This window comes from Telopea speciosissima, chromosome 10, assembly GCF_018873765.1.
Source record: "Telopea speciosissima isolate NSW1024214 ecotype Mountain lineage chromosome 10, Tspe_v1, whole genome shotgun sequence".
Lineage (NCBI taxonomy): Eukaryota > Viridiplantae > Streptophyta > Magnoliopsida > Proteales > Proteaceae > Telopea > Telopea speciosissima.
In genome coordinates this window covers 53,324,407-53,341,237 of record NC_057925.1, presented here as the reverse complement: position 1 = coordinate 53,341,237, position 16,831 = coordinate 53,324,407, and the positions used below count along the sequence as shown (strand labels likewise).

General features: G+C 38.0%; 1 protein-coding gene across 6 annotated transcripts; it reads right to left on the bottom strand.

Moving 5' to 3' along the window:
* Nucleotides 1–526: 526 nt before the first annotated feature.
* LOC122644024 lies at nt 527–9,758 on the bottom strand. Of its 6 annotated transcripts, XM_043837618.1 has the most exons (8): nt 9,483–9,755; nt 8,265–8,456; nt 7,899–8,162; nt 7,524–7,715; nt 5,004–7,449; nt 2,472–2,587; nt 2,159–2,271; nt 528–723 (listed from the first exon to the last, which is right to left on the bottom strand). In XM_043837618.1, exons 2-8 carry the CDS (start codon nt 8,431–8,433, stop codon nt 616–618), a joined length of 3,408 nt encoding a protein of 1,135 aa, XP_043693553.1. In that variant the 5' UTR covers nt 8,434–8,456; nt 9,483–9,755; the 3' UTR covers nt 528–615. The 6 variants fall into 6 exon arrangements, 4 of the variants coding, with proteins under 4 accessions (XP_043693551.1, XP_043693552.1, XP_043693553.1 ...); XM_043837616.1 differs by having other exon boundaries at nt 527–723; nt 7,899–8,456; XM_043837617.1 differs by having other exon boundaries at nt 527–723; nt 7,899–8,456; nt 9,487–9,755.
* Between the last annotated feature and the right edge of the window lie 7,073 nt (nt 9,759–16,831).

Here is a 16,831-nt window from a genome sequence, read left to right as displayed (position 1 = left end):
TATGTCAATATCAAAAATTCTCATTATCCGGAGATCTTACCACTTGATGGGAGCCTTACCCAAGATTGAACTGAGTGATAATAATAATCAATTTCCTTCCATCCAATCTCGTCCATTGATTTATGAGACTACTATCTATCTGAACAGAAGTCCATAAAAATTCATGTCCGCACATCTGGAGAGAGAGAGAGAGAAATAAATCTAAGGCAAGCTAGAATTCTGGTCCTGTGCCATCATAATTCACAATCTTTAACTTTGATGAAATGCTTTCACAGTTTGAGAATGTCTGCTCTACTGATCAGAAAGACTAGATAAGCTCATTCAAAGGCTTTGTACAACAAAGAATCATTGTCTAGACTCCTTAAATCATCTATATATGAATTACTCTTCTTTCCTTAAGAAATTTAAGATGGTAATATTTATAAGAAGTTTTTTTTTTTTTTTTTTTTTAAAAAAAATAAAAAAAAATATCCATCTATCACTGGGTGAATTAAGCAACAGCAAAGTTGCCAAGATCCTGTATTAAAAGAAAAGAAGATAAGAATTTCTTTCACATGACAGACCCTCGTTGCAATTGGGATGGCATATATGGGAGCCATAAGAAGTCTTCCATAGTTAGAAGCCAAGATTCTCTCTCTCTTCAAGTTTCATTTTCAAGTCATCTACAGATGGCAGTTTTCCACCAGCTTTTGACATTGCAGACCACCATCCCAAAAGCTCATCCTGTAAAACACCAAGAGGGCATTATCACTACAAAGCATTGTAATACTGATATCACACTGTAGTCTGCCCTGCTATTAAAGGTAGAAAAAATTTATAAAAAAAAAAACAACTTCTTGTCACCGAAGTGGTGAACTAAGAAGTTATAACCTTCTTTTAATTTTGCCCCTTGTCTTATTCCCAAAGATTATTTAATTCATGGGTAAAAAAGGGCTTTCAAAAAGTTGAAATTCATTTAATGAACTTTTTATGTAATGACGACATTTACCCTCATTGAAAAATAATGAGTTACAAACTTACAATCTTGTTGTAACTAAGGTTGGTTACAACAAGATTTTCCCATATATATATATATGCATATAAGGTGCTGAGCCACTGCCCCTCAAACAGCCACCGGATAGTGTGTAGTAGCATAGGTACTACAGGTGCAGAGGTTACCTAGGATAACTACTTTCATGGGTGTTGCATTTTGCATCAATCGCATGGTAGCTTGTGATCACATTTTCAAGCTGAAACCATAGATCAGAAGCTGTTGTTAAGTGTTAATGGAGGTAAACTGTTCATATTGAGGGTCTGAAGTCAAACAATGAGTTCTACACATGAGCAGTTCAGACTATTTGAGTTTCTCAAGACCAAGAAAATTCTTACCTAGAGATGCTGCCCATTTCTCTCAAGACAAAATGCCTGTAAGATAACATAAGGTAGTCACCAAACCCCTATAAGACTTCATCATAAGGAATGGAAAATCCATGGAAATATGACTTAGTCATGTTACTCCTTTGTTTCTGAATCATATTGCCATTGGCTCTATTTTGCCACATGGTGAGGAACAAGTGTCTTTTTCCTTTAATAATCTGATGTGATTTCTTTCTGTGATATAATGGTGTGGTTTCTAAACCCACCACATTTTTTATTGTATATAAACAAAAACCAGTAGTAAACAACAAAACCATTGAAAACCAATGAATCCTTTGGTACATTTGCATCCGCACTGCTTCACCACAAGCAACTTCGCTTTGAGTCTTGTCTGCACTTCTGTGGGTAGGTTGTGGTATTCCACAGCACATGCTCGGCTGCTCCCTTACTTGAAAGCAAGTGGAGGGCCGAAACCAACCCACGCCCCATGCCCCAAAAAAAAAATTAATAATAATAATAATACTAATAATTTGGGAAGACTAGTTTGACAAGGTTGTTATAGAATATAAAATTTATTCAACAAAAAAAAAGGTTAAATACATTCAGACAGACGTAATATGTGAAACTCAAAAGGATTTAGAACCTTCTTAAGTTATAAGTTTCTAAGAGGCTTACGAATAGGATTCCATGCCCACTGAATGGGGATTTAGTGAAGATCAAGTTATTCCAACGATGGTTCAAGAAATTAAAAAAAAAGAACACTGTTCAAACGGAAAGCTATAGGCTAAAATAAAAACTTTACCTCAATGAAATCATGGTTAGAGACATAGCGGCTTTCAATGGAGCATCTGAAGCCCCCAATGCTCACACAAAGGGAAATTCTAGAACTTCCGGATGGTTTTTCTGTCAGTGTCCCTGTAAAATCAGAATAACGCAGAAGGAAAGATCAATCAAAAGAAAACAAAGGACACCTGAGATTTTCATGTATTTATCACCTTTATATCTATAATACTTTCACAACTTAAAGTTCTAACAAGCGCTCATACATGTAGAGACACAAACACATACACGCAGAAACAAAGATTATGGTTTTGATTGTGTGAAACCAAGTTTACCATTAATGCAAGCCACGTGGTAACCTGTTCCCCCTAATCCCTCTTCCCACTTCCCAAGCCGCAGACGTAGAAAAAATCCATCAAGATGAGAAGCTGAAATCGAGGATGCTGTCCATCTGAAGTCAAATGCAACATAAGTTAATTGAGTCAATACAGATATTACTGAACTAGTAAGAACGGAACATAAATGTTAGAGAAGTAATAGACATATTTTTAGTAAATCACACACCCACAGACCGATCAACCGATTTCTGCTATCTTGGTGGGGTATATATTTTAGCCACATTGAAATATGATTTTACTGAATTGGATTGTCCACCAGATAGATGACACATTGGATAGACCATGTGTACATGTCCCCTTTCCATATCAGCTGTATGTACTATATTCTCCCCCCCCTTCCCTCATGGCAGCTGTGAATTTTTTTTATTATTTTAATCAAATAATTCTCAAGAAGAGCGATTTACTTTGCCAAAGTCATAATGAATCCAGCTAAATCATCATTCGAGGAGGAAAGGTTTAACAAATGGAATCATTGGCAACTTAACTTCCATGAGAAAGGTTTTAGGGTAACCTAGGACTCTCTTTTAGGTATATCCCATACCAAACTCATCTCCCTGTGCTTATCTTGAAATGCAGATGACTGTGACACCTTTTTTAGTTCAGATCTTAAATTCCACTGGTTGGTGTCTTTTTAAGATTTAAGGGTACAAGTATCTTGGTTGTTTTCTTTTACTTTCATTATGTTCTGATTCTCCTCTCCACTGCAATCTTTCTTTCCAAAAGTAGTGTTTACAGAAGGTGATGGATTACATTCAACACTGCCTGTTATTTCCTATGAACATAAAACGGCCAATAGAAAATCTCTATACCCCAACAGACAACTGTTTCATCCTCAAAAGGAGATGATTGGAGACCTACGCGTTTCAGGTGTTTCTGACCATAATCTATTCATTCACAGTACTGACTTGTGCATATGTGATTGAAAAAAATGGATGCGTTGGGGGAACTTGTTTTCCCCAGCCCTATCAACCTGGAAACGCCCGCGGGGGGTGTGAGGGGGCAAAAAAATGAAAAAAAAACAAAGCATGGATGATTATTAGTATAGTGGTTAACCACATATTGGTATCCCCTAGCTTTTAGAGACACTTTTGACTACCTAATCTCCCTTCAATTAGTACCCCTGCCCAAAAAAAAGCCCATCCGATTCATCCTCTTTTTTTTTAAAGGAAAGAGGGGGAGGGGGGGAGATAATTTTAGCCTTCATTACAGATAAAAATTGATATTTCTTTTCTTTCTTTCCTGATTGACCATCTTTGCTGTTCCTGTTATCATTCTCAGATTGAACCATCATCTACCTAATGAGACTGATTGGAACTTCACAATCCATTCTGTCCAAGCATCATCCTTCAGTGACTTCCTCCCACTAGACAATAGCCATCTCCTTAAAGCTCTATCCAAGTATAATGCATGAAAAGATATGTAGTTCATGCATGAATACTTTTGATAGAGATACAAGCGGAAGTCACACATCCGACAAAGAAAAGCAGTAGTCTGCAAGTGTGTCCAAGATAAAGCTACAGTCTGATGGAAGCATAAGAAACCTCTTGTTGCAATAATCTCAACTCATCTCGGAGATCACTTTATAAGCTAATGGAAACATAGATCTCCTTGTCACAATAGCCGCTTCCTAATAATTATACATGATGAAGAAGGGTTTGCAGTCCCTACTGATCAAAAGAGAGGGGGGGGGGGCAAGGGGGAAGTTAGAATCTAGTCAACAGTGAGGACAATCTATGCTTTTCCTAGTGATTGGAACATATACTCTCAAGCAACCTAAATGAGCAATTAACCAGGTGAATATAGACTCCCTTAAAAAATTTCATAATGCTTTACAGAAATGACAACTGACAAGTTCTCCTTCTAAGAGAAGTACATGAGGATGGTATTAATATGAGGATGATATAGTCATCACACAAGGGAGTGAAGATGTCAGATGAAGGATCTCAAAGAGTGAAAAATTTTGTTTGAAGTACAAACCATCAGTTTAAGCTAGAATTTGAAATTTAAGTATCTCAAAAAAATTGCAAGGGTCTTCGAAGAACCACAATGGCTCGGAGTGACTCACCAGCATTTCCAATTGAACAGAAGTTAAAATTAGAAACCTAATCATTAACACTTCCAATCATGTTATTATGCAATACTTTAACCAGGACTAGTCTGGTGACAATGAGTAGTCTTCAATATTTAAGTATAAAGATCTAGGGTTTAAGAATGAAAGCTGGAATAGAAACAGCACTATGATGGAGATACTCTCTTAGAGATCTTCGATGCCTTAGGAATTGGAAAATAAAATTTACACCCTAAACTTATCATTTATGTTGTATAACCAACCTATTTAAAGAAAATCCTAAACGAGTTGTCAAAAGAACAATTATGGATTTTTTCCCCCTCTTTCTTGTTTTTTTGTTTTTCTTCAGAGAGGGGGAGGGGGGTCGGGGTAGTAATGCTAGAAAGAAATGGACCACTTACTTGAGGATATCCATTCGTGAAAGACGAAGCATCTTTATTGCTTCAAAGGTTCCTCTTGGTACATCAGGAATATTCCTGGTGACACTGCTCTGAAAGGGTGTGGCAACTCGATTTTCTTTTAATTTATTCTCTGCAGAACTTGAGGCATTCTGCTTTCCTTTCAGCACAGGTTCTGTGGGAGCTCTCTGTCCCTTCATACTTCGACAGAAGCTATTTCCTGGAGAGTAATTCTTAACTGTCTTCAAATCTGTAACCTGTCCAGTACACATCATCATTTCACTCACTTTTTTGTTTATGCTCATCCGGACCAAAAGCGCAGATTCCATTGTTGACCTTTCCCCTTCACAAGTATTATTTGCACCAGCAGCAACTTTGCATTGGCTATCCTTTTCCAATGATTTTAGATTTCTATCGTTGCCACTAGTAAGAGCATTATATCCTGGATTCTGCTGCATTTTCCTGAAACTACCAAAGTTAACCAAAGATGCATTATTGTCTAAATGAGTTTCTCTTCTCGAGGGTGCATTGGGACATGAAATGGCCCAATGATTGAGCTGAAAACAGCGGATGCACAAGCAAGAAGAATCTTCTGATCCGTCATCAGAACTGATGCTTTTGAGAAGATCCTCAAGCTCAGATTCAACTATCTCTGAGCAATCTCTCAAGTTATGCCCTTTTTTGCCACAAAAAAGACAGATCATGCTTTCAGGAACTGTACAATTCGCTATTACTGATGGGATGATGTTCCTGAGAGCATCCAACCTCCTTGCAAAGACTGAAGCCATATCCTCTGAACTTTTGAATCTTTTTGAAGGAAGAATAGGATTCAATTTAGAGGTGCCCTTCTGATAGTTATGCCTTTTTGTTCTTTCCAAACCCAATGAGGTAGATATATTTACTGCAGAATTCTGCATCTTTTCAATGATATCCATTTGGTTTTCAGCAGAAGGATCCTTGCAATTCTCCAAATTGTTCTGGTCCTTGGAAGGAATTGCACAATTCTGGGGTTGAGGAAGAAGCCTCATGCAACCAGAAGAACCCTCATTAGTCTCAAAATTGTTATGCTTGCATTGAGGTGAACTTAACACGGGACCAGAAACTTGTGGAGAAAATCTACTAATCCAGGCACTGAAAAAGAGACTTCTTTTGTTTGTTCCAAATGTTGAAGACTTGTTTTGCTCCACAATTCCATAAGGTTCTTTCCCTCCAGATGGAGAATTAGAATCATTCCGAAAAGAGGTATTGGATAAGCCTGGTGCACCTTTCTCACTACTACAGGCATACAACTTGTTATTCCCTGCAGTGTTGTTGGTCTTGGGGCATGCCTGAACAGCAAGCTGTGGAGAAGAAATGTTAGGCAGCGTTGAAGGACCTGCACTTCCAGACGTACCCTGGTTAAACTTCTGATTTGACATAGGCGTTTGCTCGCATAATTTATTATTGTCCTCATCACATGATATGGGAGTACTACTCTTATCACATATCATGTTATCTAGATCAAGTTCTTTTGAGCTTTCTCCTTGATGATCAAGATTCCAAGTTCTTGAGTCCTGTACCCTTTCCCGTGGCAGATAGAGGGAATGAAAAATAGCATGGAAACCCATACTTCTGCACCCAGGATCTAGGTTTTTCTGGTATGGCATGGACTTCTGACCATGACTTACATGCTCATGAGGAGGCCTCACAGTAAGAGCTAATGGAGATTTCTCCTCTGGATAAGACTTAGGTAAGCCCCTAATCATGTTTGATATCCAATTCATGAAAGAACTATTTAGACTCTCAAAAGATGCAGCACCAGGACTTTTATTTGTTTGTTTCTTCAGTTTTTTATTGCTGACAACCAGTTGCGGTTCAAAGCTCCATGGTCTCTTTCCTGCTTTAAATGGCCATGCGCTGTTGCAACTCTCAACACTTTCATGGCTGTTATCCTCCATTGTGGTTCTCCCATTAACTTCTCTATCAGACAAAGCTCTTGCTTTAGATTCTAATTGAAGCAAACAGACCCCATTGTTATTTGGAGAACCTTCATCTGGAGATGCCTGATCCTTTAGAAATGCCTCCTCATTCTGCTGAGGGCTATATTTAGCTTCATCAGAAGCCTGTGATACTACATTTCTACTCACCTCAGGGCTTTCATCCTTCAAACATAAATTATTTTCAGTTGCCAATTCATGTTCTTCCCCCCCAGGATTTCTAACTAGGGATGTCACAAATGGCATGCAGCTAGTGGGAGCTTTACCTTGTTTAATTGAAGAAACCTCAGATGGTAACATAACCACCATATCCGGTGTTTGAGTTGTGGACCTACCAACATCAACAAAATTTCCAAAAGGGTTTGAGCTCGTTCCTTCATTAGGGTCTGCACATACTGGTTCTAGCCGTGATAAATCAAGTATTGGTTGAGCCATTTTAGATGAAGTATAAACAAGATCCCCATCTTCCGGACCTGCAGAAAACCATGCTCATCTGTGAGATATGATGAAAAAAGGAATCCATTAAGGACTATGGTCATGTGCTTACCTGGCATAGAAGTTTCAGCCCTAAAACTTGAGACAATGTTTCCTCCAGCTTCAGAAGTCTCATTTGTTTGAATGTTATTTGCACAATGAAGGCCCTTCCCTTTCTTAGATGAATGATCCTCTGCATTCTGATCAAAATCTTGGACTGGCAATTCCATCACTTCATCGGAATCTTTCTTGGTTCCAACTGATCCTACCATCACAAGAACATTTTTAGCATCGGAATTCATTCCATACATACACCTGAGGAAAAGGGTTTTACTGAACCAAAGACATGCCTATGAATCAAAGCATTGAAACTTATAATTTGGCCTACTCAGCATTTTGCAATGACAAGGCAATGGTAATTTATTTCCCTCTAAAGAAGTACAATTACCTAGATTGTGTACATGAGCTGTTGGCCCACAGATTGGAATGATGCCTGAAATGCTTTTAGGAGACCTGACAGAAGTAACTCTCTCAGAAACTTCACTTTCAAATTTGGATGCCATTTGTGTTGAAAGAAAGTTTTCTCCAGATTCAGGCTCATCACTACTAGTCCCCCTGGATGTCCTAACCTCAGAAGGTGCAAGAACCATATTTTTCGATCCCATACCCCTCAAATAGGAGGGCTTCTTCTCGGACAAGCTGGTTTCAGCACATTTAAGACTCAAACCTTTATGTGGAGACCATACTAGTTCAGACAAGGGGTTGGCAGTCACAAACATCATATCTGTCAATGACCCTGCATTTGCACCTGCGCCAGAATTATCATCCAATGCCCTTTGAGTGCAAGGATTGGCAGAATCGAGAGCAATTCCTTCTTCTGTCACTGTCACCTCATTGTTATTGTCCATGTTTATCTTCTGCAGTATAATTGGTTCACTATGAAAAGCTGAAACACCAGAATCGTCTAATGCAGTCCCCTCCATGTCTTAACTCAGGCACACTATGCCTGCAAGCAATATAGTCCGAGTTCTGTCACTGTATTTTATTTCTCCATTAATTTGCATTTTAGTACCAAAACAAACACACCCATGGACATGCCTTCTATGTGGGCTTAGAATACCACCATTAATTTCTCTTAGCAAGTCCATGCTTTCTCCTTTCATTAGTGATTAAGTGGAAAGACATCCAGACTCTTGCATAACCTTCTCTATGGCTTCCCTCTATCTTCCCATTTTTTAGCCTCTAGAAGACATCAAATGCCCAGAGCTATTCCACTAGCAATATACAACCAGGTTCTATTCTACTAACAAATGTATTTCAAAATCTAACGTCCCAAATTCAACAGAAAGTTCACTTTTAACATTCTAGCCATTAAAAAAAAAAAATTTGTTGGACCCAATAATTACCGATTTAATCCTTCAAAATTTGATGAATAGAACGAGCTATAGAACTAGAAACACCTTGACTACTAAAACACACTTTGATTCCATGTTGAGAATTTAAATCACTCCAGAATATAATTACAATAGCCACATCAATCAAAGCAAAATGAAAAAATAGAAATTCTCACAATTTAAATCACTTCAGCACATATTCCACAGCAGCAAGAGGTAACCCACAGAACTAACGCCAAAATCAGCTCCAAAATTATTACCAGAAGGGTTTTCATTTAGTGTTCTTTAATCAACAGAAAATGCATAATTCAGATCCATAAAACAAAGGAATAACTGGAACAATACAGTAAAGACTGTGCCCCATGCTAATATCGCAGAATTCAAAGTCTAAAGAGGCATACCATACGATTTGCAAGGCCTAAAACATAAATTTCCCTAGAAAATCGAAAAACCCAGAAAAGCAGACAGCATGGAGAAGACCATCAATATTCAAATGCAAGGCACAGTGTTCTATTGAAACTATGGAAGTTCAAACGAGCAAGAGAGGACATGAAAGCCCAAAAATTGAAGAAGGAAACACTAAAACAGAGTTCAAAAGGCAGAACCCATTAAGAAACAAGTTGTTTTGGAGAACATACATGCTTCTTTTAAGTCTTCAAATCCACAAAGAATTCAATTGGGAGCCAAAAAGCTTTGCTTGAAATTTCTTTGAACTGTTAGCATCTTCCAGAGAAGTATTGAGATGTATATATTATTATGTGCCAAATGGAAAGGGAAAGAAAAGAGAAGCAAGAATGTCTCAAAAGTTCAGAGAGGACGACTTATCAAACCCATCACTCGTGACTCAAGAGCGGACAAATGAGATTATGAGAGAGATATAGATGGATAGAGAAAGAAAAAAAAAGAGAGAGAAGAGAAGAGAAGTTGCATTTTGGGAGAGAGAGAAAGAAGAGAAGAGAAAAGAAGAAAGACAGAGACTGCCAAGCGTCCTGCAACCACAGTTACATGGAAGTTTTGCTGTTTTGCACTGCCGGTCTAGCCTCACCTTGAAAAAGTTTCAGAGACAAGTGGCTGAACAGCTGCCACGTGGCAAGATCGTGACCAGTAACGTTATCAGATTCCAGATTCAGATCGCCAGAAATGACTACACATTATCCACGTTCACCTGCATAATAAACTATATTTTAACACACATATAATTAACTAATTAAAGTAAAGTATTCTGGTAATCTCGTTATCAGTTAACCCAATATGATTATAGTCTATTAGGAGTTTTTGTTTTTTATTAGAGTCTACAAGAAGTTGGATTCTCTTTTATATTAAAATAATGGAGAAGAGTTTTTCTTCAGTGTTGATGAGGGTGAGAACTGTGGGAGGATGTGATGGATCCGCAAACACCAAGAAAGATCCTCCAATGCCTAAGTTAGTTCTTAGAGCAACCAGTCCAAGGTGAAAGACTCCGAGTAAGTGAAAGAGTTAGGTAGTTATGGATTAGGTTATGGATCCCCTTCATTTTACCGGGGGCCTTAGCTCTGTATATATAGAGGCATTTGGGGATCGGTTTGACCTGACATGGTGGTGGAGGACTTGAGTGTTCTAACGTGGGTAGGGATGGCTTGGTCGATTAAGCATTAAATGTCGTCATATAATTCGGCTCTACCTTCGTATAGATGGGATGTATATGGGAAGTGAACGGAGTGGCTTTGCTCCCAAGCCATCAACCGCGCATGCAAGTCCCATCTAAGCTTTTCCTGTAGGCGCAGGTCTATGCCACCATGGCGGTAGCCCCATGTTGAGGAGATCACAGTTTGCTTTATCTTCGTCACATGTCAGTCATCCATAGATAGGATTATTCTTGGTATATCAAGTGTGTACTCTACATATTGAGCGAACTCCGCCAGTATTTTATGTTACCAATCCCAAACCCAAATAAAGGATGAGAGTTGGAGCGTCAAGTCGGTAATCAACACTATAAAAATGTATAGACGTAATTCAAAATATGTATAATAATGCATTGACTGGTACTATAAGAAATGTGGGAGGTAGTGAATTCCCAAATACAATTAGGTAACATTAAGGATCAATTTTTAAGTATATATTTATGTGTTCTATTCATAGATGAGTCAAAGGGATAGTAAAAGATACTTTATTACTTTCATTGACGACTACTCTAAGTATACTAAGGTTTATCGCTTAAGGACTAAGGATGAAACAAAAAATGCTTTTATGTCTTATGAGATTAAAGTACGCAATCAATTGAGAGAAAACTAAAGAGATTAAAAATTGATAGAAGGACTGAGTATGAGACTCAAAATTTTTCAAATTTTTATGAAGACAATGGTGTTATTCATGAAGTTACAACCTCATATCAACCCGAATCGAATAGAGTTGCTGAAATGAAGAATGACACCCTTAAAGAGGTTATGAATTCCATGTTGTTGACTTTAGGTTTACCACTGAGCTTGTGAAGAGAAGCCCTTTGATCTGCATGTCATGTTCATAATAGAATACCATATAAAAGAATAGACTCATTACCCTTTGAATTATTACATAGAAGGAGACCAACTTTAAAACATTTAAAGATTTGGGGATGCCTAGCAAAGGTTGATATACCTGAACCTAATAAAAATTATCTTTCTATTGTACTATTCTCTTAAACCATACTTCGTTTGTTATATTTACTACAAGCCAAGTTGGAATTATGGAAATCAACCTTGCAATCAAAAGGTTTTAAGATAAGTAAAACAAAAACATAGTACATGGTGTGTAAGTTTAGTAACAATATGACTGAAAATAAAGTAGTGGAAATTAATGATAGGGACAAACCACAAAGTAAATATTTCATGTACTTCGGCTCAACCATAAATAAAGAAGGATAAATAGAAGATATGGTGTTGAACAAAGAATTAAAATAAGATGGATGAAGTAGAGAAGTGCATTTGGAGTGTTGTATGACCGACGTATTCCTTTAAAGCTAAAAGAAAATTTGATAGGATGGTCAAATGAACGACAATATAATTGAGGTGGATGAGTGGTAAAATTAGAAAAGATAAAATAATGAATAGACAAATTAGAGCTAATTTAGGAGTTACATTGATACATGATATGTTGCGAGAAAGTCGTTTGAAGTGGCATGGACATTTGCAATTTAGGCTTTTAGATGCTCTTTTATAGAGGAATGATTTGATTCAGATTGAAGGAGCTAAAAGAGCTAAGGGTAGGCCTAAAATGACTCTAAGAAAATAGTGAGGAAAGACATGGATAACTTAGGCCTTGTAACAAATATGCCTTTAAATATGGCTCATTAAAAGGGAAGGATTCATGTAGTTGATCCCATTTAGTTGGGATAAGGCTGAGTTGATTCAAGTTGGGTACTTTACATGAGGGGATGCATCTAAACCGTCAGATTCAATTGCATAAAGTGCGAGATATCGATGATCCAAAAACCCAATGCCAATATGAGGGTCCTCCCTCACATTGTGGACCCACTCTTATCTATAGATATGTACCCATGGTCAATGGGTCTAAGCCGTTGGATGGTCCACAATACCCACATATTTAAGGACCATCCGTAGCCAAGTGATCATTATGTTTACCAGAGGAGGTTATATACCCAAACCAGCCCACATAAGAAGGCCTATTTTTCTGGTCCACATGATTGTACCACGTGGAAGGGTAATGTGGTCATACCCAAATTTGTTAAATGACAATATTTTGAAATAGAATTTGATCTTATATTGGTATTTTTCTCTTGTATTTTTAACTGTTATTTTTTATTTAATTATTAAAAAAATTCTATTCTCTTTGAAGATTTGGAGTTTTATAGTGAGAAGCACCACCAATAGTTTTGATTTTTAAATTCTATTTTGATTCATTTTAACATGTATGATTGAATCAAAGGAAGCACAGGAATTAGTGATGAGAAACATCATTGATTTTAGCTCTCTCTCTCTCTCTCTCTCTCTCTCTAGATGTTATTTCAAATCTTTTTACCTTTTTTCACAATGTGAGTTTAAGTTGGGTTACTTACATCAAAGGAAGAGGTTGGGCAAAAGTGGAAATGTTATGAAAATATTTGGGAGTGACTAACCTAGACTAACAATATTTCATTGAGGGTATGCCGTTCCGTTTAGTTGCAAGTTAAGTGAAGTGAAGTTAAATTTAAAAAGAAAATAGAAAGTTTTAATTTATTAAAAAAATGAAAAGATGTGTAATCACAGTTGTATAATCATCTAAAATTTTATCATATTTGATAAATGTATTTTCAAACATAAAAATTTATTGAAAGAACGAACATTGTCATGTTGTGTACGCTACACTAGCACCTCCATATGTCTATCTCTCTCTCCTCCCTCAATAGGAGGCAGATATATCAATATATCATTTCATAAGAGGGACGAAAGATATTAGACACATGGAGGTGCTAATGTATTTGATTACAAAGTAAGTGAAATATAATATATTTTACAATTAGTTACACTTCTAAGTGAAATACAGTATTTAATGCACACTAGGGCCTTAGCTTGGCAGTTTGGCAATGCTCGCATCATGGACCTTTTTTGAAGGCCCTTATAGGGTTGTTCTGTTTAGCCTCTGAACCCTTGAACTCTCAGGGAAAAAAGGACCACATACTCTTTCTAACCTTAGAAAACCCGGATACCCGGATGGCTGGACCACATATTTAGTTTTGCCCAGCATTAGCCAGTACAATTCTTCTGCATGAACTTGCAAGTGCAAATTCGTGTAGAAGGAAAACACCTGTCCCATTTTTGCCATTTACAAGAGGAAGAGGGATATTAATGGAAACAAAAAGGACAAATGATTCAATTAAAATCCTCCGCTGTACTGCAAGGTGTGTGCATCCTGCGGCACAACATAGGCCATGTGTGCTATGTGTGCCACAAGACCTTTGCTGTGCCGCAAGATGTGCACCGCACACCCTGCAGTACGGTAGAGGATCCTGGTCCCAAATGATTACCTCTCACATGTATGTTCACCTACACGTACGTGCAAATGATCCATTCTCGGCATTAGCTTGAATCATCCAAAAAAAAAAAAAAAACAACACTACCAAATAAAGAATCCAGAAAAAAACACAAAAAGGGTCATCAAAGATAAGGGCAATTCCAGACTACAGTACTGTTCCAGTTCAGTGGTTGCTGGTTGGTGTTCCTTTGTTCCTCCTTTAATTTCCTTTTCCTCTTTTGCTAATATTTTGGACAGCTCAAATTTATTCCCAGTTACCACAAGTTAATGGATTAGAGACTCTCTTAAGGAACACCCCAACCGACACCCACCAATCAACTGGGTGGAACCCATGATTACTTGAGGTCGGGTGCCATCTTCTTCTCCCCCAACTGGTCGACATAAATGCGTGCAACTACAACCATTCAATTCATAAATACTGAGAACTACCCAACCCCACCACACACACACATAAACACAAACACCTTCTGTTCGGTTAGTAGAAAAACAGAGATAAGACATTTGTTTCATTCTCATACCCACTTTATTTTGGAAATAATTGGAAAATCATTAAAAAGAGAAATGATTCAAATAGAAAGTGATGAGCGAGAGCCTTGCCGGATCAAAAAAGTCCAAACCCAACTGGCTTAGCAAAAGAAAATACAATTTCATTACTGCTACATATCCATCCAAAATCCAGATTGTAATTTTGTAAAAATCCAAAAGGGATGCAACTTGCGCTGTGAAAGTCAAGTTAGAAAGCTACCCTTTTATTCAGAACACAACAGAAATGCAAATAATGGACTTTATTGTCGGTTTTGTTTTGAAAACTTCAAACAAAACAAAGCCTCATGACGTATAGTATCCAATCTAATCTAAAACCCAACTGACCTAAGCTTCCACGAGTGCCCACTGCCCTGAGTTGAGTGTTAGCAGGAATTGCAGGAAGGTGGAGCTAGGTTTTGATTGTTGTTTCAGTGTGTCTCGTTTTTACTAGTTAAATCCATATATCTTATTAGGGAAAAGGTTCTTTTGTGCTGGTGCGTAGCCTCTCTGCTGTATTTCCTTGGCAGCTCTATTTTCTTAAATTTCTCTAATAGAGAGGGCGGAAATGGCCATCCTACCCCTGCCCGGGTGGGGTTCACCCCCCTCTATTAGAGGAACTTGAGAAAATGGAGCGGGCAGAAAATGGAGCAGATAAAAATACGGAGGGGGGCGATCATTTTGCCCTTCCACCTTTTCTGTATCTGGGCATAGACGTAGGCACGAGGATGGATCATCTGCACGTACTAACATGTAAACATACATCTCAGCGCCAATCACATTTTAATTTTGTTTTCATAAGAACCCCTCCTCCCCATGTAGATGGCAAAAATAGGACAGATGGTTGGCTCTTACATGTACGTTCACCAGTTGGTAAGTGCAGAGGAACCGACTCCGTAGGCACCACCCAGCCTAGCAATTTTTTTTTTCCCGAAAAATTTTAAAGTCAGATTGGGATTTACCAGCCTAAGCCAAGCCCATTTAGGCTCGGGCTAGGCCAGGCTTGGCTTGGGCTAAGGGATGAAGACTCGATCAGTTGCACCCCTAATTGGAGGTAAAACCTCTTTTAAAAAGTAAAACTACCTTTGCCACATAGCAAGGTGATGTAGCAATTCCAATTGTTAGATAGATAGGATAAGATTTAGATCACCCAGTATTGAGCCGAGGTCATGTATTTGATGTTGTGAGCTACAATGTGTTGATCCATGGGTACTACAAAGATGAGCATGATAGAGAAAGCAATGACCAATCTAGGACTTGCCCTGGTGGTTCGTTACTCCCTTGAAAGAACTGTGCCAGGAGCTTGATCGGTGATTCAAGTCTCATTAGAGGCACCAAGTCCACTACTTGCTTTCCAAGAAGTGGGTTCCATATTTGGTCTCTTGTGGGTCTTCTCCTTGCCTCCTTGTGGGCCTTGATGGCCAATCGACTTTTGAATTGCATCCAAAAAAACATAAAAAAAGGGAAGCAATGGGTCTTTGTGATGAGACCTTTTGTAAGGGTGTCAGAGGTCAGCCACAACCATTACCTGCAACACAATTGATGATAAAGGGTACTGTCGAACGAGACGGTTCCTTATCAGTCTTGGGTTCAATCTCCGAATCATTTCGTTGACTAAACAGTTCCAAAGCTAGGAGTAATAGGACGGTTTAATTCCGATTCCTTAATGGTTCTAGGCACTCGAACTCTCAAACACTTAAATGAGTCCAAAACTCTTAAATATACAAACAATTAAATTTATATTCCTAACCATACAAATAATTAAATTTTAATTCCTAAGCATATAAAAATCAAATAAGTCCAAAAGCCCAATAACTATTAAGTATTTACTAACTCTAAATAAGTAAATATACATATTAAATAGGTACGAACAGTTCTGGTTCCTTATGGGGCTTGCGGTTCCGGATCGGCCTGTTGGGAAACCTGCCTTAAAATTGGCCCATCCCATTTGATAAATGGTCCCAAAATTAGCTCCAAGAACCGTCCCATTTAGTAACAGGATGGGTTGGTTCTAGGTTTTAGTAGCTCTGTTTAGGACGATTTCCGTTTCCGATCCCGAATTGACACCCTTAGATGGGTCTCTGTTAGGAAAGGAAAGTTAAGGATGGACAGAAACTGTTTGATGAAATGCAAGCTTGAGATCAAAGGCTCAACTTGTTCCCTTGCGCTGTTTTATTAGATGGGCTTTGTAAGAACCAATATCTTTCGGAGGCAGTGGAGCTGTTTCACTCTCTCGAAGATGGTAAGTTCGTTCAAACTAAGTACCAAGATCTTTCCAACGTTCTAATATGTGGAGAGACATTATTTGATGTGCTCAGTAGTAAGAGAAAGATCACGGTTGTCTACCGATACGATTCAAAAAATTACTTTCTCTTATTGATTAATTTTTTGAATGACTGACCCTACCGATATGATGATCCTCGTCTATTCCCAACAGTCCAAAATCTGAGCTATAAAGAACCACAGTACAATATCACAT